At 42.3% G+C, this 26,087-nt stretch overlaps 1 protein-coding gene across 1 annotated transcript; it reads right to left on the bottom strand.

Annotated features, from left to right (window-relative positions):
- Positions 1 to 17,235: 17,235 nt before the first annotated feature.
- Positions 17,236 to 25,930, bottom strand: LOC124031597 (potassium voltage-gated channel subfamily A member 2-like). Its single transcript, XM_046343030.1, has 2 exons — positions 25,561 to 25,930; positions 17,236 to 22,919 (listed from the first exon to the last, which is right to left on the bottom strand). The coding sequence occupies exon 2, from the start codon at positions 22,777 to 22,779 to the stop codon at positions 21,301 to 21,303; it is 1,479 nt and encodes a 492-aa protein (XP_046198986.1). The 5' UTR covers positions 22,780 to 22,919; positions 25,561 to 25,930; the 3' UTR covers positions 17,236 to 21,300.
- Positions 25,931 to 26,087: the final 157 nt, after the last annotated feature.

Below are 26,087 nucleotides of genomic sequence, written 5' to 3'. Positions count from 1 at the left end.
ACCCGTTTTGGTTCCAAGTAGAACTATTTGGGGTTCCAGGTAGAACCCGTTTTGGTTCCAAGTAGAACTATTTGGGATTCCAAATGTTTTTCATGGAACCCAAAAGGGTTTTACCTTGAACCAAAAATAGTTCTTCAAAGGGTTCTCCTATGGGGACAGCCAAAGTTTCTATATATAACTTTTTTTTCCTAAGAGTTTATTCTGGTTTACATGTTTGCCGGGGTCAGTGGCACTAACCACTTGACCACACAGGCCAACGCCATTCAATCCCTAAATGTTAACCTTTAATGAAAATGTAAATTGCATCATCAACATGCATTAGTTGAGACTAGCAAAGGCTAGAGGAAGTGGAACACCTTGCTATGATCTATCTTCGGTGGATTGGGAGAGACTTCTTGGTTTCCTCTGCACTGCTCTCTGTACAATCTCCCATTTCTGAGCCAGGAGCTACTGTAGAAGTGGGATATGAAGAGGGGGGGGGGGGGGGAGAAGCCTAAGGACCTAGATGGCTATGAAATATTAACTCACATGGGATATTTTAGGACTCTGACATCCTTACTCTGGTTGGTTGGTTGGAAATGGCTCCGTACAACATCAATATCTTACAAGATGGAACGAAGCAACACCCATCAGTGAGGCAAAGTACGGTACAGTCTGACCCCGACAGGAAGTGATCGTGATCAAGGTGAGGTCAGTGACTGATTAGACTGATGATTCGCTTTTTCCCTTTCTCTAAGACGTCTCTGTGGATGAAAGGTTAGCATGTACAGTATTTATAGCCTCGTAATACATGTATGACAATTAGGAAATGCAGCATCTGTTCAGCTTGATACCATATCAGATGAATAAAACCCAAACAGCTTGGTCTTCTTTAATTGAAGTTATACTGCTAAATGGTGTCTGAAGTCCTGAGGTATCATTTTGTGTTTGGGTGATCTATGCCTTTAAATTAGTCCTGTATCAGCTGACACAGCTGGTACTGTGTACGTACACAATGATGATACAAATAGCCTAAATCCAAACATCACCGTCTCCTCAGCTGTCCAATGTAGTTCACTCAGCCCTCATTGTCTTGTGAAATAAAGAATTTTCCACAGTATCAACATCAGCCAGGCGTCATGCTGTCCTATCATATCATGCTGTGTGCTGTTGTGTGGGAGTTAGCTCTCTCTTGCTCTCCTGTTGGGCCTGACAGGTTGATGTTCCCAGGGGAGGGACACTGCCAAATGGATGGCTGAGCATAGGGCGTTTTACACAACGATAGACTCTTTAGAGGTTTCGAGACCTTTTACTGTGGTGTAATCTTGTGAAATGCAATGCTCGCGTCGCCAACGCCGCTTTCCGGAGGTCACAGGCGAGACTCGGGCCGAGAGAACCCCTCTCTGAGCATTCAGATGTAAACAGGAATTGTCTCTTCAAGCGAAATGCTCCTACAGTAAAAATTGCAGTAATAGCCTGTTACATTCTGAAATTGTCGCACTAGCTTAAAAAAAAGGTAAACGGTGCTTGGCTGCACTGCACCTACTGATCTCAACTCCCCGGTGAATTACAAAAGTTTTCAGTCGCAACATGCTTTTACCACATGTAATGATTTGCATTATACTGATTTGAAAAAATCCTGGTTTTTTAAGGGTAAATTTGATAAGCTAAGTTGTAAGATAGGTCTACTGTACTTTTATATTCATATAAGAGGGGTAATTGTTCATTGTTGATAGGCCAACGTTTCTTGATGAAGCATGTTGTTAGCTTTAGCAAGCTAGCTAGCTAGCAGTAACTGTGTTGTCTTGAAGCTAAAATGTAATCAATCAATCAATCAAATTGTATTTATATAGCCCTTCGTACATCAGCTGATATCTCAAAGTGCTGTACAGAAACCCAGCCTAAAACCCCAAACAGCAAGCAATGCAGGTGTAGAAGCACGGTGGCTAGGAAAAACTCCCTAGAAAGGCCAAAACCTAGGAAGAAACCTAGAGAGGAACCAGGTTATGTGGGGTGGCCAGTCCTCTTCTGGCTGTGCCGGGTGGAGATTATAACAGAACATGGCCAAGATGTTCAAATGTTCATAAATGACCAGCATGGTCGAATAATAACAAGGCAGAACAGTTGAAACTGGAGCAGCAGCACAGTCAGGTGGACTGGGGACAGCAAGGAGTCATCATGTCAGGTCGTACTGGGGCACGGTCCTTGGGCTCAGGTCCTCAGAGAGAGAGAGAGAAAGAAAGAGAGAATTAGAGAGAGCATATGTGGGATGGCCAGTCCTCTTCTGGCTGTGCCGGGTGGAGATTATAACAGAACATGGCCAAGATGTTCAAATGTTCATAAATGACCAGCATGGTCAAATAATAGTAAGGCAGAACAGTTGAAACTGGAGCAGCAGCATGGCCAGGTGGACTGGGGACAGCAAGGTGTCATCATGTCAGGTAGTCCTGGGGCATGGTCCTAGGGCTCAGGTCAGTTGAAACTGGAGCAGCAGCATGGCCAGGTGGACTGGGGACAGCGAGGAGCCATCATGTCAGGTAGTCCTGGGGCATGGTCCTAGGGCTCAGGTCCTCCGAGAGAGAGAAAGAAAGAAGGAGAGAATTAGAGAACGCACACTTAGATTCACACAGGACACCGAGTAGGACAGGAGAAGTACTCCAGATATAACAAACTGACCCTAGCCCCCCGACACAAACTACTGCAGCATAAATACTGGAGGCTGAGACAGGAGGGTTCAGGAGACACTGTGGCCCCATTGGAGGATACCCCCGGACAGGGCCAAACAGGAAGGATATAACCCCACCCACTTTTCCAAAGCACAGCCCGCACACCACTAGAGGGATATCTTCAACCACCAACTTACCATCCTGAGACAAGGTTGAGTATAGCCCACAAAGATCTCTGCCACGGCACAACCCAAGGGGGGGGGGGGGGTGCCAACCCAGACAGGATGACCACAACAATGAATCAACCCACTCAGGTGACGCACCCCCTGCAGGGACGGCATGAGAGAGCCCCAGTAAGCCAGTGACTCAGCCCCTGTAATAGGGTTAGAGGCAGAGAATCCCAGTGGAAAGAGGGGAACTGGCCAGGCAGAGACAGCAAGGACGGTTCGTTGCTCCAGAGCCTTTCCGTTCACCTTCCCACTCCTGGGCCAGACTACACTCAATCATATGACCCACTGAAGAGATGAGTCTTCAGTAAAGACTTAAAGGTTGAGACTGAGTTTGCGTCTCTGACATGGGTAGGCAGACCGTTCCATAAAAATGGAGCTCTATAGGAGAAAGCCCTGCCTCCAGCTGTTTGCTTAGAAATTCTAGGGACAATTAGGAGGCCTGCGTCTTGTGACCGTAGCGTACGTGTAGGTATGTATGGCAGGACCAAATCAGAGAGATAGGTAGGAGCAAGCCCATGTAATGCTTTGTAGGTTAGCAGTAAAACCTTGAAATCAGCCCTTGCTTTGACAGGAAGCCAGTGTAGAGAGGCTAGCACTGGAGTAATATGATCAATTTTTTTGGTTCTAGTCAGGATTCTAGCAGCCGTATTTAGCACTAACTGAAGTTTATTTAGTGCTTTATCCGGGTAGCCGGAAAGTAGAGCATTGCAGTAGTCTAACCTAGAAGTGACAAAAGCATGGATGAATTTTTCTGCATCATTTTTGGACAGAAAGTTTCTGATTTTTGCAATATTACGTAGATGGAAAAAAGCTGTCCTCGAGATGGTCTTGATATGTTCTTCAAAAGAGAGATCAGGGTCCAGAGTAACGCCGAGGTCCTTCACAGTTTTATTTGAGACGACTGTACAACCATTAAGATTAATTGTCAGATTCAACAGAAGATCTCTTTGTTTCTTGGGACCTAGAACAAGCATCTCTGTTTTGTCCGAGTTTAATAGTAGAGTGTTTGCAGCCATCCACTTCCTTATGTCTGAAACACATGCTTCTAGCGAGGGCAATTTTGGGGCTTCACCATGTTTCATTGAAATGTACAGCTGTGTGTCATCCGCATAGCAGTGAAAGTTAACATTATGTTTTCGAATAACATCCCCAAGAGGTAAAATGTATAGTGAAAACAATAGTGGTCCTAAAACAGAACCTTGAGGAACACCGAAATTTACAGTTGATTTGTCAGAGGACAAACCATTCACAGAGACAAACTGATATCTTTCCGACAGATAAGATCTAAACCAGGCCAGAACATGTCCATGTAGACCAATTTGGGTTTCCAATCTCTCCAAAAGAATGTGGTGATCGATGGTATCAAAAGCAGCACTAAGGTCTAGGAGCACGAGGACAGATGCAGAGCCTCGGTCCGATGCCATTAAAATGTCATTTACCACCTTCACAAGTGTCGTCTCAGTGCTATGATGTTTGTCTTCAGGAAGGCAGTGAGTTGCTGCGCAACAGCCTTTTCTAAATTTTTTGAGAGGAATGGAAGATTCGATATAGGCCGATAGTGTACGGACGAGAAAATAAACCCTTTAACTGAAAAGCTGCTTGCAAAGTTGAATAGTTTGCTAAAATCATGCTGACTGGCTTGGCTGGTGGCTAAACTGGGTCATTTACGGTAAATTTAAGCTGCGAAGCAAGAATGTCCGTTGCCAAGCCCCCGATCCCTGTCGAGGCACCTGACATTCCAATGCTAATATAAATGTAAAAGTTTATGTGCATATTATGTACATTGAAATCTCATTGCGATGCCTCTGCTACAACTCTCTTCAATTACTTCTCCCTATTTGTTACCTCCTCACAGGGCAAATTGTGGGAGATCACACACAGACAGGCTACACAACACTGCCACAGCCACAACATGTGGATGGTGTGATCTGCAGTCCACATGCAGGCAAGAGAAAATGGAGGAGTGAATGAGGGAGATGTCACGGTGTAAGGAAAATCCTCTAGAGGGCAGTAATGTGTTCTGCTTAGTTTTCACCTTGAATGAGGGGGCAAGCCTCCATGAGCATGAGGGGGAACATTTTAGTGTAGTTATTTTTCTACCCAAACACTGTTTTTAAACCAACAATTGATGTGAGGTTGCTGCTGGAGTGACTTCAACTAACCTCCAACTTTTCAAGTTGGATAATTTAATAACCAACCCTGCTATTGCAGGAAGTTTAACTTATTTTGGCATAAATAAATAAAAATCTGCAGCCCAGAGAAAACATATGAGTGAGGAAGAAGTCCCCTTTGTTACAGTGTGCTAGCTACAGATATTGGGTTCCCGTTGGTTCATAGGCACAGCGTTGTATTCCTCATTATGAGCTGCTGAGCAAAATGGCTGCCTTTACGATTGCTCAGTCGTGCTTCTACCACTGGCACACACACAGAGAAACACAGAAACACATCCACCTGCACACACTGCACACATACGCATGCATGCACACACACGATTCTTCCTGACACTAGGGCAAATCATGTGTGGCCACCAGCCCCCGTCGTGGGATCCCCTATCCTGGGGAGAGATGCCAGAGAGCGCAGGCTGTTTCACCACACCTTTCCCTGCTCCCCTCCCACCAGTCTTTCCCTGCCCTCCTTTCTCTGTCTCTCCCTACCCTTCTTTCATTGTTTCCTGTCTCTCCCTGCCCACCTGTCTCTCCTTTCCCTGTCTCTCCATGCCCTCCTCTCCTTGCTTCCCTGTCTCTCCCTCCTCTCTTTTCTCTGTTTCTCAGTGTCTCTCCCTGCCCAATGGATTTTAAAGAACTGATCCTTGCGCTGAAATATTCCAAAAGGTGGCCAGTTATTTCAGGCCCGGTACCATCGCTGGGCCGTGGGTGTGAAAGATTCAGCAGACTACTAGCATTACACACCTGGTTAAAATACTACTGTAGATCTGTTGGCGTAACTTTTATAGATAACTTTGACACTTTTTGGAAACAGAATATGCTCTACAGTAATGATGGAGTCTATCCAGATCATCTTCTCTCCTGCACCCTGTCCACACATTTCAAGGCTGCGTTGAGACAATGACTTAACAGTGACCCATGCCCTGCTCAGATAATTCCTACCATTGTGTCACTGTTGTAGTCGTGCCGCTGCAAATGTACATTGTCCCAGGGGCGTTGGCAATCATAATGGAAGTAACCTAATTTATGTCCCTCTAACTCCACGGAATGCATCTGTCAATCCAACAACTATTGTGTGCAGTAATCAGGTGCCTAGGAACCTGAGTTATACTGTGAGCACTGAGACCCTAGTAGGAAGTACACTGTGTGCAGCTCACTCTGCGCTATCAGCTCTAACATAAATATCACTGTCATGTCTACCTCTGATAAGCCTCCCAGTAAAGCAATAATAACAATCAAGAACACCAGAAAAGTGCTAGAAATAGATCAACAGTAACATATGTAGTCTAAGAAACAAGGTTCATGCAATCGATAACTTGCTAGTAACAGATCAAGTTCATATACTGACAATCTCTGGAACTCAATTAGATTATACCTTTGATGATTCAGTGGTAGCAATACATGGTTTCAACGTTTTCAGAAGAGACAGGAATGCCAATGGTGGTGTTGCCGTTTATGTTTGGGAGGGATATTCCTGTATCGCTTCGAAAGGATCTCATGTCAAATGCTGTTGAAGTAATATGGCTACAGAGTTGAGTTCAACACAGCTTCAGTTCGACATTGTTACTTAAGTGACAATGTCAGTTGAACGATTTGAATGAACATTCCAAAATGTCACGGAGAAACATCAAACAGATATTTTTGGTTACGCTTAATGTGAAATTGTAGCTGCAATAATTGAGCTATTCCTACTACATGTAATAGAAAGCCTACCTGGCCACTTGATTATTTGCATTGGCAGTTTAGACCCGAAACAGACACTCACGTTCACTGCACATTACCATCTCAGACCATTCGCTAACACAAGACAAATGGAATATGTTAGCTAACGATTGCGAACTACAGTATATCCCTTGTTGAGGTTCACCTGCCTCACCTGAAGCCCATTCTTGTGGGAAGCTGCTATAGACCAACAAGTGTTAACAGTCAGTATCTGGATAATATGTGTGAAATGCTTGATAATGTATGTGATATCAACGGAGAGGTATATTTTCTGGGTGACCTAAATATTGACAGGCTTTCATCATGCTGCCCTCTCAAGAAAAAGCTTCAAACTGTAACCAGTGTCTGCAACCTGGTTCAGGCTATCAGTCAACCTTCCAGGGTATTTACAAACAGCACAGGAATGAAATCGTCCACATGTATTGATCACATCTTTACTAATGCTGCAGAAATCTGCCCTAGAGCAGTATCCAAATCCATTGGATGTAGTGATCACAATATAGTAGCCATTCTAGGAAAACCAAAGTTCCAAAGGCTGGTACTAATATAGTGTATAAGAAGTCATACCACAAGTTTTGTAGTGATTCCTATGTTGAATATGTAAATCATGTTTGCTGGTCTGTGGTGTATGATGAGGAGCAACCATGTGCTAAACTTGACACATTTATGAAAGTGCTTATTCAAGTTACTAATAAGCTTGTACCCATTAAGAAAATGACTGTAAAATGGTTGAGATGGATGAGGCAAAAGGAATGAGGCAAAAGGAATGGCACATAAGTCTAGCTGCACTGCCGATTGGCAAACGTACTGTAAATTGAGAAATCATGTGACTAAACTGAACAAAAGAAGAAGAAATTGTACTATGAAACAACAATACATTATATAATGAATTGTATTAAAAAGCTTTGGAGTAACTTAAATGAAGTTTTGGGCAAAAAGGCGAACTCTGCTCCATCATTGATTGAATCAGATGGCTTATTCATCACAACACCAACTGATACTGCCAACTACTTTAATGATTTTTTTCATTGGCAAGATTAGAAAATATAGGCATGATATGCCAATAACAAATTCTGAACCTACACATCCATGCACCAAATTACGAAAGACAAGCATTGTCACTTTGAATTCCGTAAAATGATTGTGGAAGAAGTGAAAAAATTATTGTTGTCTATCAACAATGACAAATCACCTGGGTCTGACAACTTGGATAGAAAATTAACGAGGATGATAAGTGGACGATATTGCCACTCCTACTTGCCATCTCTTCAATCTAAGTTTAGACGAAAGTGAGCGCCTTCAGGCCTGGAGGGAAGCAAAAGTCATTCTGCTAGCCAAGAATAGCAAAGCACTCTTCTTTTCTGGCTCAAACAGCCACTTATAGGGAAGGGAATTCAACATGTATGGCACTTACAGAAATGACTGATGATTGGCTGAGAGAAATTGATTATAAAAAGATTGTGGGAGCTGTTTTGTTATACTTCACTGAAGCCTTTGACATTATCAATAATAATCTGCTGTTGGAAAAACGTATGTGTTATGGCTTTACATCTCCTACTATATTGTGGATTGAGAGTTACCGGTCTAACAAAACACGGAGGGGGTTCTTTAATGGAAGCCTCTCCAAAATAATCCTGGTCATTCTCTCTTTTTTCAAACTTTACCAATGACCTGCCACTATCTCTACGTAAAGCCTGTGTGTCTATGTATGCTGATGACTCAAAACTATACCTGTCAGCTACCACAGCAAGTGAAATGACTCCAACACTTAACAAAAAACTGCAGTCAGTTTCAGAATGGGTGCAAGAAATAATTTAGTCTTAAATATTTTAAAAACTAAAAGCATTGTATTTGGGACAAATCATTCATTAAACCCTAAACCCTAAGAAAATATTGCAATTAAACATGTGCATAATTGAGAAAGTTGAGCAGACAAAACTTTATGGAGTAACACTGGATTGTGAACTGTCATGGTCAAAATATATTGATGCAACAGCAGCTAAGATGAGGAGAGGTCTGTCATGATAAAGTACTACATTTTGTATGATATTTTAAGTTTCGTATGGTATGTATTAATTTGTGGATGATATGTATAATGTTACAAATTACAATTCATATGATATGTTACGAATTTGCAAAAGATGCAATATGTTATGAATTTGCAAAACCTACAATATGTTACGAATTTTCAAAAAGTATTATTTGTTATGAATCTGAAAAATGTATGATATGTTACGAATTCCAATTTGTTGTGGCTAACATTAGCTAGGTGTCTAGGCAGCTAATGCTAATGTTAGCTAGCTGGCTAATATTAGCTAGACTACGGGTTAGGGTTAAAGTTAGGAGTTAGTTTAAAGGATTAAGGTTAATGGCAGGGTTAGCTAACTTGCTAAGTCATTGCCAAAGTAGCTGAAAATTAGTAAGTAGTTGAAAAGTTGCTAAAATATTAAAGTTGTCCGTGATGAGATTCAAACATGCAACATTTGGGTTTGCTAGAGGTTCGCGTTATACGCCCAACCACCCATCATGCCTTAAGTAACCATTGTCTTACGTAACCATACCAAACATAACATATCATAACAATTTCAGTGTCCCGGATTTACATTTAATATGTTACATCTAGTCTATGAGACCAGGCTGACAAGGCAGGTCCTACAGGCTCTAGTCCTATAGTCAGCACAGAAGGTTGATGGCACTTTAATTGGGGAGGACGGGCTCATGGTAATGGCTGGAGCGGAAATAGTGGAATGAAATGACACCATTCCATTTGCGCAGTTCCAGCCATTTTTATGAGCCATCGTCCCCTCAGCAGCCTCCGCTGGTGGTCAGGTGCCACAAAGAGACACTTAGGGAAATTGCAATTAGCCCAGAACAGGGCAGCACGGCTGGCCCTTAAATGTACACTGAGACCTAACGTTAATAATATACATGTCAATCTCTCCTGGCTCAAAGTAGAGGAGAGATTGACTTCATCACTAGTTTCTTTCTACAATTTAACTAGACAAGTCAGTTAAGAACAAATTCTTATTTACAAAGACAGCCTACTGGGGAACAGTGGGTTAACTGCCTTGTTCAGGGATGAGACGACAGAGTATTACCTTGTCAGCTCAGGGATTCAAACCAGCAACTTTTCAGTTATTGGCCAAACACTCTAACCACTAGGCTACCTGCCGCCCACTACTTGTACTTGTGAGAAGTATTGCCATGTTGAATGCACCAAGCGGTCTGTTTAAACTACTAGCACACAGTTCAGGCACCCATGCATACCCCACAAGACATACCACCAGAGGTCTCTTCACAGTCCCCAGGTGCAGAACAGAACATGGGAAGCACACAGTACTACATAGAGCCATGACTACATGGAACTCTATTCCACATCAAGTAACTCATTCAAGCAGTAAAATTTGATTAAAAAAACAGATAAAAATGCACCTTTATAGAACAGCTGAGACTGTGAAGAGACACAGGCATACACACACACACACACACACACACACACACACACACACACACACACACACACACACACACACACACACACACACACACACACACACACACACACACACACACACACACACACACACACACACACACACACACACACACATAAACACACACGTACACATAGATATTGTAATGTATATACAGTATATTTTGAAATGTAATGTAATGTTTTTTTAAGTGTATATAACTGCCTTGATTATGCTGGATCCCCGGAAGAGTAGGGGTACCATAATAAATACAAATATTCTCCGTATCTCCGTCTCTCTCTGTTCTGTTCCGTTCTCCTCTCTTTGTCTCTCCCTGTCTCTCCCCGTCTCTCACTGACACCCTCTTTCTCCTGTCTCTCCTTTTAGCCGCGGTGCATAGCTGCAGAGCTGCACAGCGCTGCACTGCAATTCAGAATCAAAGTAATTTACTGTAATAGCTACAGCAGAGAAACATAGGCCTGCAGTTCCAATGCACAGTGCCAAGCATGAGCAGTGCAGCACTAAAACATTATGTTTCATATAAAATCTGAATTTGGATCTGACTACTTCTGTCACACCTTAAATGTCATGCCACATTATAATACTTTGGTGACAGTAAGCAATCCCATAGAGGACACAGAAACCCAACCCACCATAGATGGAATACAATTAGGACAGGGAAGTAGAGTATGAATAGACTATAACAGCACCCCAGATGTATAGCTGTGATTAATTGCCATCTGGTTGCAGCAAACAGAGCTTCTCTCGATACTGCCATGGAAGAATTCATGAGCCTGACAACGAATGCTCTCTCTCTCTCTCTCGCATCTATTTCCCCTTGGAGAAGGAGTCATGGAAATGGATGAATGCAAACATCTACTGTAGCCCGTCTCAGTCTCCTCCCTAATTATCAAGCGACGGTGGACTGGGACAAGAGAGTCAGAAAGTCCACTGTGAAGGATTCCTTAAAGAATGTACCCCTCCTCCTTCTCTCACGCTCCTCTCCTGCTCGAGTCTCTCTCCCGCCCACTCCCCTATCTTTTGCTCCCATATCTCTTTCTCTCTCTCATATCCCCTCCCTCTCTCTCTCCCCCAATCTCTCTCTCTCCAACAAAAGGGCTATTAATAGTACATTCCTTGCTCTCTCTCTCTCTCTCTAAATTGCAAAGAGCATATCCAGTGCACTTAAAGGGTGAAGCAACCAAAATGCCAGGAGGCATTTAAAATGTCCTCCAGACAGCCGAGGGCTACAAAGACTCTTGGCTGAATGTACTAAGAATAACACCAAAGCGTTCTTTGATCGATTCATAGCCCTTTGTATCGTCACAAACAGCTAGCAATGGTTCTGCTAAGATTTCCCTTCACATCGTTAGCATTAAAAAGATGTAAGGAAAGATGTTCAATACAATGTCAAATTATTCTCACTCTCAAACAATACAGACCATCATTCTCAGTGAGAGCCATGATACATTTGGATGCATGTCTAATCGAATTGATGTGTTAGAAAATTAAATGACAAACTGGGTGGTTTGAGCCCTGAATGCTGATTGGGTGAAAGCCATGGTATTTCAGACTGTATACCACAGGTGTGATAAAACATTTATTTTACTGTTCTAATTACCTTGTTAACCAGTTAGTAATAGCAATAAGACACCATGGCGGTTTGTGGTATATGACCAATATACCACGGCTAAGGGCTGTATCCTGGCACTCCGTGTTGCGTCGTGCGTAAGAACAGCCCTTAGCCGTGGCATTTTGGCCATATACTGTACCACACCCCCTCGGAAACCTTATTGCTTAAGTATAATCAAATACATATGCATTAACAATTATTGTAGCCTAAGGTACTGTATGTGATTTCAAATGTGTTACATTATATACAGTACTAGTCAAACGTTTGGACACACCTACTCATTCAAGGGTTTTTCTTAATTTGTACTATTTTCTACATTGTAGAACAATAGTGAAGACATCAAAACTATGAAATAACATGTGGAATCATGTAGTAACCAAATAAGTGTCAAATAGATTCTTCAAAGTAACCACCCTTTGCCTTGATGACAGCTTTACACACGTGGCATTCTCTCAACCAGCTTCACCTGGAATGCTTTTCCAAAAGTTGAAGGAATTCCCATATATGCTGAGCACTTTTTGGCTGTTTTTCCTTCACTCTGCGGTCCCAAACCATCTCAATTGGGTTGAGGTCGGGTGATTGTGGAGGCCAGGTCATCTGATGCAGCACTCCATCACTCTCCTTCTTTGTCAAATAGCCCTTACACAGCCTGGAGGTGTTTGTCCTATTGAAAAAATATATAAAGTCCCACTAAGCACAAACCAGATGGGATGGCGCATCACTCCAGAATGCTGTGGTAGCCATACTGGTTAAGTCTTCCTTGAATTCTAAAAAAATCACAACAGTATAACCCGCAAAGCACCCCCACACCATCACACCTCCTCCTCTATGTTTCATGGTGGGAACCACACATGCAGAGATCATCCGTTCACCTACCCTGCATCTCACAAAGACATGGTGGTTGGAACCAAAAATCACAAATTTGGACTCGTCAGACCAAAGGACAGGTTTCAACCGGTCTAATGCCCATTGCTCGTGTTTCTTGGCCCAAGTAAGTTTCCTCTTCTTATTGGTGTCCTTTAGTAGTGGTTTCTTTGCAGCAATTCATCCATGAAGGACTGATTCATGCAGTCTACTCTGAACAGTTGATGTTGAGATGTGTCTGTTACTTGATCTCTGTGAAGCATTTATTTTGACTGCAATTTCTAAGGCTGGTAACTCTAATGAACTTATCCTCTGAGGCAGAGGTAACTCTGGGTCTTCCTTTCATATGGCGGTCCTCATGAGAGCCAGTTTCATCATAGCGACTGATGGTTTTTGACATTTTCCGGATTGACTGACCTTTATGTCTGAAAGTAATGATGGACGTTGCTTATTTGAGCAGTTTTTGCGATATGGACTTGGTCTTTTACCAAACAGGGCTATATTCTGTATATCATCCCTACCTCGTCACAACACAACTCATTGGGTCAAACACATTAAGAAGGAAAGAAATTCCACAAATGAACTTTTAACAAGGCACACCTGTTAATTGAAATGCATTCCAGGTGACTACCCTCATGAAGCTGGTTGAGAAAATTCCAAGTGTGCAAAGCTGTCATCAAGGCAAAGGGTGGCTACTTTGAAGATTTGTTCAACACTTTTTGGTTGCTACATGACTCCATATGTGCTATTTCATAGTGTTGATGTCTTCACTATTGTTCTACAATGTAGAAAATAGGAAAATTAAAGAAAAACCCTTGAATGAGTAGGTGTGTCCAAACTTTTGACTGGTACTGTATATACAGTGGGGAGAACAAATATTTGATACACTGCCGATTTTGCAGGTTTTCCTTCTTACAAAGTATGTAGAGGTCTGTCATTTTTTACCATAGGTACAAAACAAAAATCCAGAAAATCACATGGAATGATTTTTAAGTAATTAATTTGCATTTTATTGCATGACATATGATCACCTACCAACCAGTAAGAATTCCGGCTCTCACAGACCTGTTAGTTTTTCTTTAAGAAGCCCTCCTGTTCTCCACTCATTATCTGTATTAACTGCACCTTTTTGAACTCGTTACCTGTATAAAAGACACCTGTCCACACACTCAATCAAACAGACTCCAACTTCTCCACAATGGCCAAGACCAGAGAGCTGTGTAAGAACATCAGGGGTAAAATTGTAGACCTGCACAAGGCTGGGATGGGCTACAGGACAATAGGCAAGCAGCTTGGTGAGAAGGCAACAACTGTTGACGCAATTATTAGAAAATGGAAGAAGTTCAAGATGACGTTCAATCATCCTCGGTCTGGGGCTCCATGCAAGATCTCACCTCGTGGGGCATCAATGATCATGAGGATGGTGAGGGATCAGCCCAGAACTACACGGCAGGACCTGGTCAATGACCTGAAGAGATGGGACCACAGTCTCAAAGAAAACCATTAGTAACACACTACGCCGTCATGGATTAAAATCCTGCAGACCACGCAAGGTCCCCCTGCTCAAGCCAGCGCATGTCCAGGCCCGTCTGAAGTTTGCCAATGACCATCTGGATGATCCAGAGGAGGAATGGGAGAAGGTCATGTGGTCTGATGAGACAAAAATAGAGCTTTTGGGTCTAAACTCCACTCGCTGTGTTTGGTGGAAGAAGAAGGATGAGTACAACCCCAAGAAGATCATCCCAACCATGAAGCATGGAGGTGGAAACATCATTCTTTGGGGATGCTTTTCTGCAAAGGGGACAGGACGACTGCACCGTATTGAGGGGAGGATGGATGGGGCCATGTATTGCGAGATCTTGGCCAACATCCTCCTTCCCTCAGTAAGAGCATTGAAGATGGGTCGTGGCTGGGTCTTCCAGCATGACAACGACCCGAAACACACAGCCAGGGAAACTAAGGAGTGGCTCCGTAAAAAGCATCTCAAGGTTCTGAAGTGGCCTAGACAGTCTCCAGACCTGAACCCAAAAGAGAATCTTTGGAGGGAGCTGAAAGTCCGTATTGCCCAGCGACAGCCCCGAAACCTGAAGGATCTGGAGAAGGTCTGTATGGAGGAGTGGGCCAAAATCCCTGCTGCAGTGTGTGCAAACCTGGTCAAGAACTACAGGAAACGTATGATCTCTGTATTTGCAAACAAAGGTTTCTGTACCAAATATTAAATTCTGCTTTTCTGATGTATCAAATACTTATGTCATGCAATAAAATGCAAATGAATTACTTAAAAATCATACAGTGACTTCCTGGATTTTTGTTTTAGATTCCGTCTCTCACAGTTGAAGTGGTACCTATGATAAAAATTACAGAACTCTACATGCTTTGTAAGTAGGAAAACCTGCAAAATCGTCCGTGTATCAAATACTTGTTCTCCCCACTGTATATACTTACATTTAGTTTATATTTTATCTCTATGCATGCCTTTCTATTCTTTATTTCCAGGTTTTGAGGTTCATTAGATCTCTTTGACATTGTGTTATTGTTTGATCATGTAGCCAAAGACTGCAAATCAAATTGTGCTAATTATGGTGCAATGCATCATATACAACAATTCATGTTGAAATTGCACAAGGACACGGGCATAAAACAAAAACAAAATATAGCTGGTCCACCAAAAAGTAATCTCACACCTTAAAAACACACAACACAGTTTGGTTGAATTATTATTGTCTTCATTATTGATATTACTTTGTTATCATGGTTATGATCATTTGGAAGGATTATATGCATTTTAGTTTGACGCATTTTTCTTGTCTGCAGATTGTCTTTTTGTTCCTGTAAAGTGCAGTTCATACTACTTTAAATCCAGACTTCGCATAGCATTATAGTACTGTTTTTTTGTCTTCTTAATCCAATATTGTTATGCACAGTATTTCCATACATTTCTTTTCATAAAAAAAAAAAAAAACATTGTCCTTTGTACCAAAGCAGATAGTAGTAGTCAGGCCACCATGATGTGTGGGAGGGTTGAAGGTGAAACAGCTATACTGTAACAGTGTTGCCACAGTTACCATTCACTTTGAGACCACAGAAACACACTCTCTTGTTCTAAAACACATGCATATACAGTCAATTGTATAGCTACTACTTGTTTAGATACGTGCACGTTTACTTTTTCGGTGATGGAAAGCATACGGTGCAACACAAGGCTTTCACTGTGTCCCAAATTCAAACAGTTACAGAAGGAAAATCACACTGCGGTTTCACTCAGGAAAGTTTCACACTCCTATTCAATGACAATGTTGGTGAGAGGTACAGCTTGCGGAAGTATTCACCGTTAACCCAGTTACTTACGGCCTCCAATAGAGCATAGCAATTTTTGAACCTGTAGTGCAGTTTTCCTGTATTCTTATTTATTGAATCAATTGAGGCCTGTAATTTCTCTGTAAAAGTGTGGGGGAAGGGGGGCCCTAATCATCCATTACAACTCTCACTATTACATTTCAAACAAACCTAGAATCTGGAGAAAAACAATTCACACAGCAGAAACTCTACTTTGTTTGAATCGCATTGTGAGGTCACCTTCCATTGAACTGCATTGTGAGGTCACCTTCCATTGAACTGCATTGTGAGGTCACCTTCCATTGAACTGCATTGTGAGGTCACCTTCCATTGAACTGCATTGTGAGGTCACCTTCCATTGAACTGCATTGTGAGGTCACCTTCCATTGAACTGCATTGTGAGGTCACCTTCCATTGAACTGCATTGTGAGGTCACCTTCCATTGAACTGCATTGTGAGTTCACCTTCCATTCTACACCCAGGCCTATGTGTGTCTATATTTCCAATCTAGAGTGCTTCCCTGGATAGACTTTGCAGTGCATTTTCTGAATCCTTCTGACTGTGATTTTGCTGGTGGAACCCTCTGTACACTTTGAGTTAAAATGGTATAGAGATGCTTACTATAAAGCAAAATATACATTTTCAATTTTGCGACACTCCACTTTGCAAATAAACATTTGACATACATAGTAAATCTGAAAAGGCCAGTGATACAAATGGGTATACTCCATTTGTGCTTGTGCTTAGAGCATTTAAAAAGCAAATCATTGACACTCAACAACAGTGCTTCTATTTCGATATGTTGCTAAATTTGACAGTGTGTGTGGAAAAATAAATAGAAAAATAATACAAAAACATACAATGCATTTGCATGCATAGACAACTTGGTCATTTTTGGTCATACTGTGAGCAGTAAAAAATAATTAAAATGGTATGCACACATGCATGAATGGTTGCACACTGTCACTTTAATGCAGCAGTACAACCAAGCTAAGACACTGACATTCAGAGGTGGGCTCCACACACACACACACACACACACACACACACACACACACACACACACACACACACACACACACACACACACACACACACACACACACACACACACACACACACACACACACACACACACACACACACACACACACACACACACACACACACACACACACACACACACACACACACACAAATAAACACCACATAATTGTGTACCTACATAGTCACATCAAGAGGGGAAGTGTGTTACAGTAAGAACACAATAACATCATGTTGTTATAATTTTAAATGGAAGCATCAACAAGCAGGGTTCCAGACCCATATTATTGTCAGAGTCAAGTTCCTTTCCAATGCGTCTCATTTCATTTGAAGACACAAGACAGGAAAGGAACATGGTAAGGGCAGAGGGAGGGACCAGGAGATAAGAACCTCACTTCTGTCTATCTAGCGAGGCACCCTGAGTGCAAACTGCGGCAATGGTAGTAGACATTTAGGCTTAAAAACGTAAACGGGTCTTTCTCATCCCCACCGACAGATCAGACACATTAGAAACACCTTAGACATTAAGAGTCAAACCAATATTTACCAAAGGGTAAATAAGACTGAATCCATTTACCATGTAATTTGCACTGGCGAAACAGCTATTACTCTCATGCGCCCTAAAGACCTCTATGAAAAAGATGTAGAAAGGCAGCAGACTCAGCAATGTCATGAGAGACCTAGAACTGTGTAGTTAAGAGTTGCTGCACAGCTACATACTTCAGCTGTTGGCAATATATAAACCATCTCTCCTTCGAGTACGAGGACAGAATTGAGATAGCGCTCATATTTTGGGATTGAGGGATGCATCTACCACAGATATATTACTGTACCTCCATTTGTCCTGCCAAATGGCTAGGGTATTACGCGCATGCATGTCTTTGGCACTCTGTCCAACAGACAGTCCCTGAAATGGGGCTACCCCAACAAGTGCTCGAAATAACAAGTGTCATTGTTCATATCATGAAGCAAACATAGCAACGATCTGCATATCTTCAAGGATTATCGGATTAACGCTATCATCTCCGTCATGGTCATCCTCATCTCTAAATCGTCAGCTGAATGTCAATTCCCCTTCTTATACGTTCCAGATTGCTTTGTTATCACATTTAAAAGTACGTAAGTGTATATTGAGATAAATATAGGTATCCTATTAAATAGTTTTCGTAGGTTTTTTCACAGGTTTCCTTGAACTTAAATACATGCTTCTGTGAATGTATTGAGGTCATGCAACACTAGGAGAGTTAGCATTCAGTTAGCCTTCTTGTATTGACCGCAGTTTAGGGAGGAAGCATCATTTTATACATGTCCCATTAGCTGTGCCAATAGCTCATCGTGAAGACACGATGGACACAGTTGTACAAGACAGCCGTGAGGCGAGGCCACACAAGTCTGTCTGTAACTGAGATTAATGCTGCAACTAAACTGCACGAGTACTGTAAGTAATTAACTAATGCATTTTGCCTCAAATTAAAGCTCAGCTGCAATGACTGCGGTATATAAACACCTCTATGTTTTCAGCTCAGCGGTGTGGCTGGAATGTTATATTTGGGGCAAATGTCAGGAACACAATATCCTCCAAACTATAGGGCCGGTTTGGGGCGTGGTAACCTTTTAGACACCCTTGTAGCTTGTTAGATAATAACCTACAGTGCCTATTATGAGTATTCACCCCCTTGGATTTCTTCACATTTGATTGTGTTACAAAGTGGGAATAAAATAGATGTCATTTTTTTGTCTTTTTCTTTTTGTTGTCAACGATCGACACAAAATACTCTGTAATGTCAAAGTGGAAGAAAAGTTCCAAAATGTTTTAAAGATGAATGAAAAATAAAGCACTAATATACAGTACTTTGATTAGACAAGTATTCACCCCGATGAGTCTTTCTGGGTAAGTCTCTGGGATCTTTGTACACCTGGATTATGCAACATTTGTCCATTATTATTTTCAAAATCATTCAAGCTTTGTCAAGGTGTTGGGGATCATGGCTAGACTGCAATTTTCAAGTAATGCCATAGATTGTCAAGCAGATTTAAGTCAGAACTGTAACTTGGCCACTAAGAACATTCACTGTCTTCTTGGTGTGCAACTCCAGTGTACATTGGCACTTGTGTTGTTGTTTATTGTCCTGCTGAAAGGTGAATTAATCTCCCATTGTCTGGTGTAAAGCAGACTGAAGCAGGTTTTTCTCTAGGATTTTGCCAGTGATTAGCTTCATCCCATTTATTTTTATCCTGAAAAACTCAGCAGTCTTTGCCTATTTCAAGCATACCCATACCATGATGCAGCCAGTGATGTGTTCTGTTGGATTTTCCCCAAACATGTTTTCTTTCTGTATTAATGTAGTGCCTTGTTGCATACATGATGCATGTTTTGGAATATTTATATTCTGAAAATGTGGATTCTTCTTTTTAAATCATTTTTGTGCAGTCACTACAATGTTGTTGATCAGTTCTCTCCCATCACAGCCATTGAAATCTGTAACCGTTTAAAAAAATCACCAATGGCCTCAGGGTGACATCCCTGAGCAGTTTCCTTCCTGCCCTGCAGCTCAGTCTAGAAGGACGACTGTATGTTTGACCTAATCTAACAGCAGAATTATTCACTTGACCATGCTTACAGAGATATTCAATGTCTACTTTGTTATTGTTACCCATCTACCAATCCCTGTCCTTCTTTATGAGGTTTCTGAAAATCTCCCTGGTCTTTGTAGTTGAATCTGTGCTCGAGGTTCAATACTTGACTGAGGGAATTTACAGATGTTGTATACTGTATATGGGGGACAGCGGAAGGGGTAGTTATTCAAATGTCATGTCAACCCCTATAATTTCACACAGAGTGAGTCCATGTAAATGATTATGTGATTTGTTAAGACAAATGTTACTCCTGAACTCATTTCGACTTGAGTAAACAAAAGGAGTGAATACTTTGTCAAATTGTGTTTAAATGTTTTTTTTTACTCTGACATTCTGGACTATTTTATGTCGATCATTGGCAAAAAAATCACAATGAATTATATTTCAATCCCACTTTGTAAGGCAACAAAACGTGAGAAAATCCATGGGGGGTGAATACTTACATGTATGATACCCACTTTATAGTCACCCCTTCACATGTATGATAGAAGGTTATAGAGAGCAAGACAATAAACTGTGTCTTTGGAGCAATGATAGTTGTGTGAGTGAGAACATTCATTCAGTTAAGAACTCCATGCAACAATCAACTGGCTACAGTTACTACCTACATTTCCTACCGTATCTAGCTACTGTATCAGTTACAGTCACAACTACTTACCTATCTGTATGTAAATGAGTACACTTCTTTTTTCTTATGAAAGAGGAAGAGACATTCACTTTGTCCTCAAATCTGCAGTAAGACTGGTTCAGACTGATGCAGGTGAGTGGAGGAGGGATGTTTGCATTGCAATGTACAGTAAACACATACATCATGTAAGACTAAAGCAGTGTGAAAAGTCAAGGACATTCTCAGTCATTCATCAGATACTGATGTCTACTGAAGAAAATAAGTCAAACCATCATAAGCGTATGGAGCTGATATCCCGTAAATCGTGTGGATTGCTACTACAGTATCACACTCCTCCGACTCAGGTCATGACAGGCCTCAGCAGCGCCGCACGCTTGCTTAATGCTCACACGTTCTATAATCTCCAAGTAGTTCACCACAGAATGGGTTTCTTTCACTTGCTCCAGGAAGCAGCATATTGTAACACGCATACAAGACTCTTCAGACGCGCAGTGTGCCTTTAGCAATGAAGGGAGACCAGGGTAGGGGCCGGCACAGGGGGGCTGAAGCTGTGTTGGTGGTGTGTTTTTTAAACTACATTTCTCCTATTTTTTGTACTACTGTTGTGAACAGGTTATTTGAAAAAGTCACACTGACAAAGCCAACTCCATGCAGACATCAACAAGCAAAATGTGGATTATAAGATTTTAAATCTGACAGAAGGTCAGTTTGAGGGCAAGGTGTGACGAGCTAACAGGGGGAGTTAGGGGAGGAGTGAGCACATGGTCTCTGGTGTTTCTCACCACTCACAAGAGACGAGTACAGGTATACGTCCTGAATCTATTGCCTTGATATTCCAGCAGCACATGTGAAAGAGGAGGCTACACACCTGTCCTATCCTTTGACCCCTCAACCTCACCGAGAGGACAATGCCTGCCGGCTGGCTACACGTCTGTGAGCATTTTGGTGATGTTGACATAGTTTGTGTTGGCCAACGTCGTGCAGTTGGCCTGAGTCTTGAGGTTCTCTTCAGGGAGGTCCTCAATACTGTTGTTCACCCCTTCCTGGATCTCCATGTAGTCTGATTTACTGATGGTTGAGCCGCTCCGGCTCTTTTTCAGCTCTTCATTCGAGTCCTCTTTGGTGACTGGGCCTAGGCACTGGGCCTGTTCCTCGCCCTCTGTCTCACGGTGGTAGAAGTAGTTGAAGTTGGAAACAATGACAGGCACGGGCAAGGCAATTGTCAGCACACCTGCAATGGCACAGAGGGAGCCCACAATCTTGCCACCAATGGTGGTCGGGACCATGTCACCATACCCTACTGTCGTCATGGAGACAACAGCCCACCAGAAGGCGTCTGGGATGCTTTCAAATTGCGATTCGGGCTCATCAGCTTCCGCAAAGTAGACAGCACTGGAGAAAAGTATGACTCCAATAAAGAGGAAGAAGATCAGCAGACCGAGCTCCCTCATACTAGCTTTCAGGGTTTGGCCCAGGATCTGAAGACCCTTGGAGTGTCGCGAGAGCTTGAAAATTCGGAAGACTCGCACTAGACGGATGACCCTGAGAATCGCCAGGGACATGGCTTGCTGACCCGCCTGGCCATCCTCTGGTTTCTCAGCCAGCTCTGTGGCCAAGGTGATGAAGTAAGGGATGATGGCAACAACGTCAATGATGTTCATGACGTTACCAAAAAAGCCAGATTTGCTGGGGCAGGCGAACAAGCGCACCAGGAACTCAAAGGAGAACCAGATGATGCAGAGCGTCTCCAGGATGAAGAAAGGGTCGGTGAAGTAGGTGGACGTGAAGTAGATTGTGGTGTTGGTATTGGTGTCAAAGACACTGTGAGGTTCGTCGTCGTCGTTGCGGAAGATGGGCAAGGTTTCCAGGCAGAAGCTTACGATAGAGATGAGGATGACCATGACGGAGATGATAGCGATAATCCTAGCGGGACCCGAGCTCTCTGGGTACTCAAAGAGCAGCCACACTTGCCTCTGAAACTCATTGTCAGGAAGTGGCCTCTCTTCCTCCTTGACAAAACCCTCATCCTCTCTGAAGAGCTCAATGGCCTCATCCCCCAGCTCATAGAAACGGATCTCCTCTGAGAAAATATCGAGGGTCACATTGGCCGGCCGCCGTAGCCTCCCTCCTGACTGGTAAAAATAGAGAATGGCATCAAAGCTGGTGCGGCTCCGGTCGAAGAAATACTCGTTCCTCAGTGGGTCGAAGTAGCGCATCCTCTTTTTGGGGTCCCCCAGCAGAGTGTCGGGGAACTGGGAGAGGGTTTTAAGCTGTGTCTCAAAACGCAGCCCAGAGATGTTGATGACCACTCTCTCGCAGCACTCGTGGTCAGCGTCAGGGTCGTACTCGTTCCCCGGGTGCGCTGCCGCCTCGTCAGAGGGGTCGCCAGTGGCTACAGTCATTCTGCTGGGGGAGCAGGGAGCCTGCGCTTTTCAGCCAGGAAACTGCTGGGAGGGGGACGGAGGAGAGGGAGGGGATTCAATGCCGTAAAGACCGGGCGGCCACAGGATCTCACAGGATGTCACCTCATGGATTGATCCGTCTGAAAGGGATAGATAGCAGAGATAATTTAAATAATATAACATACTGGTATAACATAAGAAATTCATTTGATAGAATTTGTATTAGTCTGTCTGTCTGTCCTCAAGCCATATACAGTGAGCTCCAAAAGTATTGGGACAGTGATACATTTTTCTTTTGGCACTGTGGATGCTACCGTGATTATGGATTATCTTGAATTAATCGTGAATAATGATGAGTGAGAAAGTTACAAGAGGCATAAATATCATAAACCCCCCACCCCTAAAAATGATAACCTCTCACCATTACAATAACAGGGGAGGTCAGCATTTTTTTTCCCGGGGTATGATATTGGTACACCAGTAACTTTCTCACTGATCATTATTCACGATCCATTCAGGATAATCCATAATCATGGTAGCATCCACATTCACGTAGAAGTGTTTAGAAACATATTTGATTCTTATTTACAATAAAAGTGACTTGGGGAATGACACATTACATGATTTACCATTCATTTCTATTGGGAACCAAATGATCCGAAACAACCAAAACAAACAGCAAATGCATTCAACAAGTGTATAATATAATAATAATATATATAATAATATATATAAGTGTATAGAGTCACATGCTTGACGTAACCATTGCATGCTAGAAATCTGGGTCCAAATACTAAACTTCTAACGACTTTAATACACATATAATTGAATTTGTCCAAATACTTTCGGTCCCCTAAAATGTGAGGACTATGCACAAAAACCAAAGCGATGTAATTTATAAACGTTTCCCCCAATATGGATGAAAATAACCTCAAATTAAACTGTCTGCCTGCACTTTAACCTCATAGTCACGGTATCACTTCAAATGCAAAGTGCTGGTCTACAGAGCCAAAACAACAACAAAATAACTGTCCCAACACATTTGGAGCGACTGTTTTATACTGTAATGGAACACTGACATCAAATAAAATATACTTCTGTAGGCTACAACCAAAGCATTCGGGCACTCTAAAACACACATAAACGTTTGCATATTAATGGGGAAATGTATTGTATACCCAGAGCGCAATGCAGCCAACTAGTTTACAACTCGCATAGATATTGTCGTGCTCTTTCTGATCCCCTGCCATGGACAATATCAATTCACCTCCTGCCGTGAAATAATGCATGAATATGTCTATGCAGTAAAGGCACCAAATCTATACAGATAGACCTTATCTAGCTTATCGTTGCGTACGGCCCAGTACATCACCGGGGCCAAGCTTCTATACCAGGACCTCTATACCAGGCGGTGTCAGGGGAAGGCCCTAAAAATGGTCAGACTCCAGCCACCCTAGTCATAGACTGTTCTCTTTGCTACCGCACGGGCAAGCAGTACCGGAGCGCCAAGTCTAGGTCCAAGAGGCTCCTAAATAGCTTCTGCTCCCAAGACATAAGACTCCTGAACAGCTAATCAAATTTTATTTGCACCCCCCCACATATACATATTACCTCAATTACCTCGACACCGGTGCCCCCGCACATTGACTCTGTACCTGTACCACCATGTATACAGCTCTGCAATTTTTATTTACTGCTGCTCTTTCATTTTTATTTTTTATTCTTATCTATTACTTTTTGTTAGGTATTTTCTCAAAACTGCATTGTTAGTTAAGGGCTTGTAAGTAAGCATTTCACTGTAAGGTCTATTACACCTGTTGTATTTGGCGCATGGGACAAATACAATTAAATTTGATTTGATCACTGAAAAGCAATAACTGAATCGTGAAATGACACCTGAAACCCCACCTCTTTAAGGAATACCTAGGATAGGATAAGTATTCCCTCTCACCCCCCCCCCCCTCTAAGATTTAGATGCACTATTGTAAAGTGACTGTTCCACTGGATGTCATAAGGTGAATGCACCAATTTGTAAGTCGCTCTGGATAAGAGCGTCTGCTAAATGACTTAAATGTAAATGTAAATGTATGCACCATTTATTTTTATGTTCCATGAAACCCTCAATGTCACTTATTCATCATTCACTTTAAGACAGTTTTGTTGAAGCATTTTAGACTGGTCTCAAATGGTACCTGTCTCTGCAATATTCAAAAACATCCATACATTATTCAACTGCAGTAGGAAATAGGTTTCAAGAGAAATCTCTTCTGTCTCTGCCCTCCAACACCATCTCTTGTATCTGCCATAAAGATGCATAGCTTTGTTAGGGATACTTTGGGATTTTTGGCAACAAAGTGCTTTATCTACTTCCCCAATGTCAGATGAACTCATCGTTACCGTTTGAACGTTTCTGCATCCAGTGTGAAGGAAGTTAAGAGGTAGTTTCGAGACAATGCTAAACAGCTAGCTCTTACCATAGACTCCAAGTCATTGCGCTAAGGCAAGATAGCAAGTTCCTTCAAACTGCACACAGAGATAGAAAAATGGTACCCAGGAGTTAATATGGCTCTGGGGAAATAGATTCATGGCTTCATTGCCAAAATCCCGAAGTATCCCAGAAACACTATTCAATTGATAAATACTGAGCATCAAATAGCTGTTTTGTTCAATGGTCATCTAACGTTACTGTATCCCCTTTACTGTAGAGGTCGATTATACTTTACTAAATGAAAGTGATGTAGCCTATAGCAAAACAAACAGACATATTAAAAACATACATACCAGCAGTCACCTTGTTCAAAACTGGGTGTTAGTTGCTGTTCCCATTTGTCACCTGATATAATGGGGTAAATTGCCAGCGGCCAGCGGTGTGTTTTATTTCCCGAGAAGAAGAAAAATATATGTCCTACTCTGCACCGTTAATCAGATAATCCTGTTGTCTGCAGCATCACCACGCGTGCACCGGTGTTGGAGAGCTACAGTATGCGGGTGTGTCCTCGCCTCCACCTCACAGTCTTAGTTCTTCGCGCAGGTTGTGGTAGGGTGGCGATTGGCAAACACGGAGGAGATAGGTTCCGTACTGGAGGACTGGTACTTCTGGTGATGTCCAAATGTGCTAAAAATCTGCAGAATCCCATGCATCATTAAGTGTCCTTAGCCGCTATATGACGTTGACCGCATCAGGTAATGGACCTCGTACGGTACTCAGTGGCAACATCTGCAAAGAAAAAAGCAAGGAGGGGAGGTGGCGTAGAGGCGGACTTGTATTACAACGTGTGATATGACAAAACATATATATGTAAATAAGG

This window comes from Oncorhynchus gorbuscha, linkage group LG03, assembly GCF_021184085.1.
Source record: "Oncorhynchus gorbuscha isolate QuinsamMale2020 ecotype Even-year linkage group LG03, OgorEven_v1.0, whole genome shotgun sequence".
In the NCBI taxonomy this organism is placed as follows: domain Eukaryota; kingdom Metazoa; phylum Chordata; class Actinopteri; order Salmoniformes; family Salmonidae; genus Oncorhynchus; species Oncorhynchus gorbuscha.
Note: the sequence above shows the minus strand (reverse complement) of the source record. Positions and strands in the feature narration are given on the sequence as shown.

What these genes read in the sequence shown, in the direction of transcription:
- LOC124031597 (XM_046343030.1), bottom strand. Translation starts at nt 22,779, where the DNA reads ATGACTGTAGCCACTGGCGACCCCTCTGACGAGGCGGCAGCGCACCCG.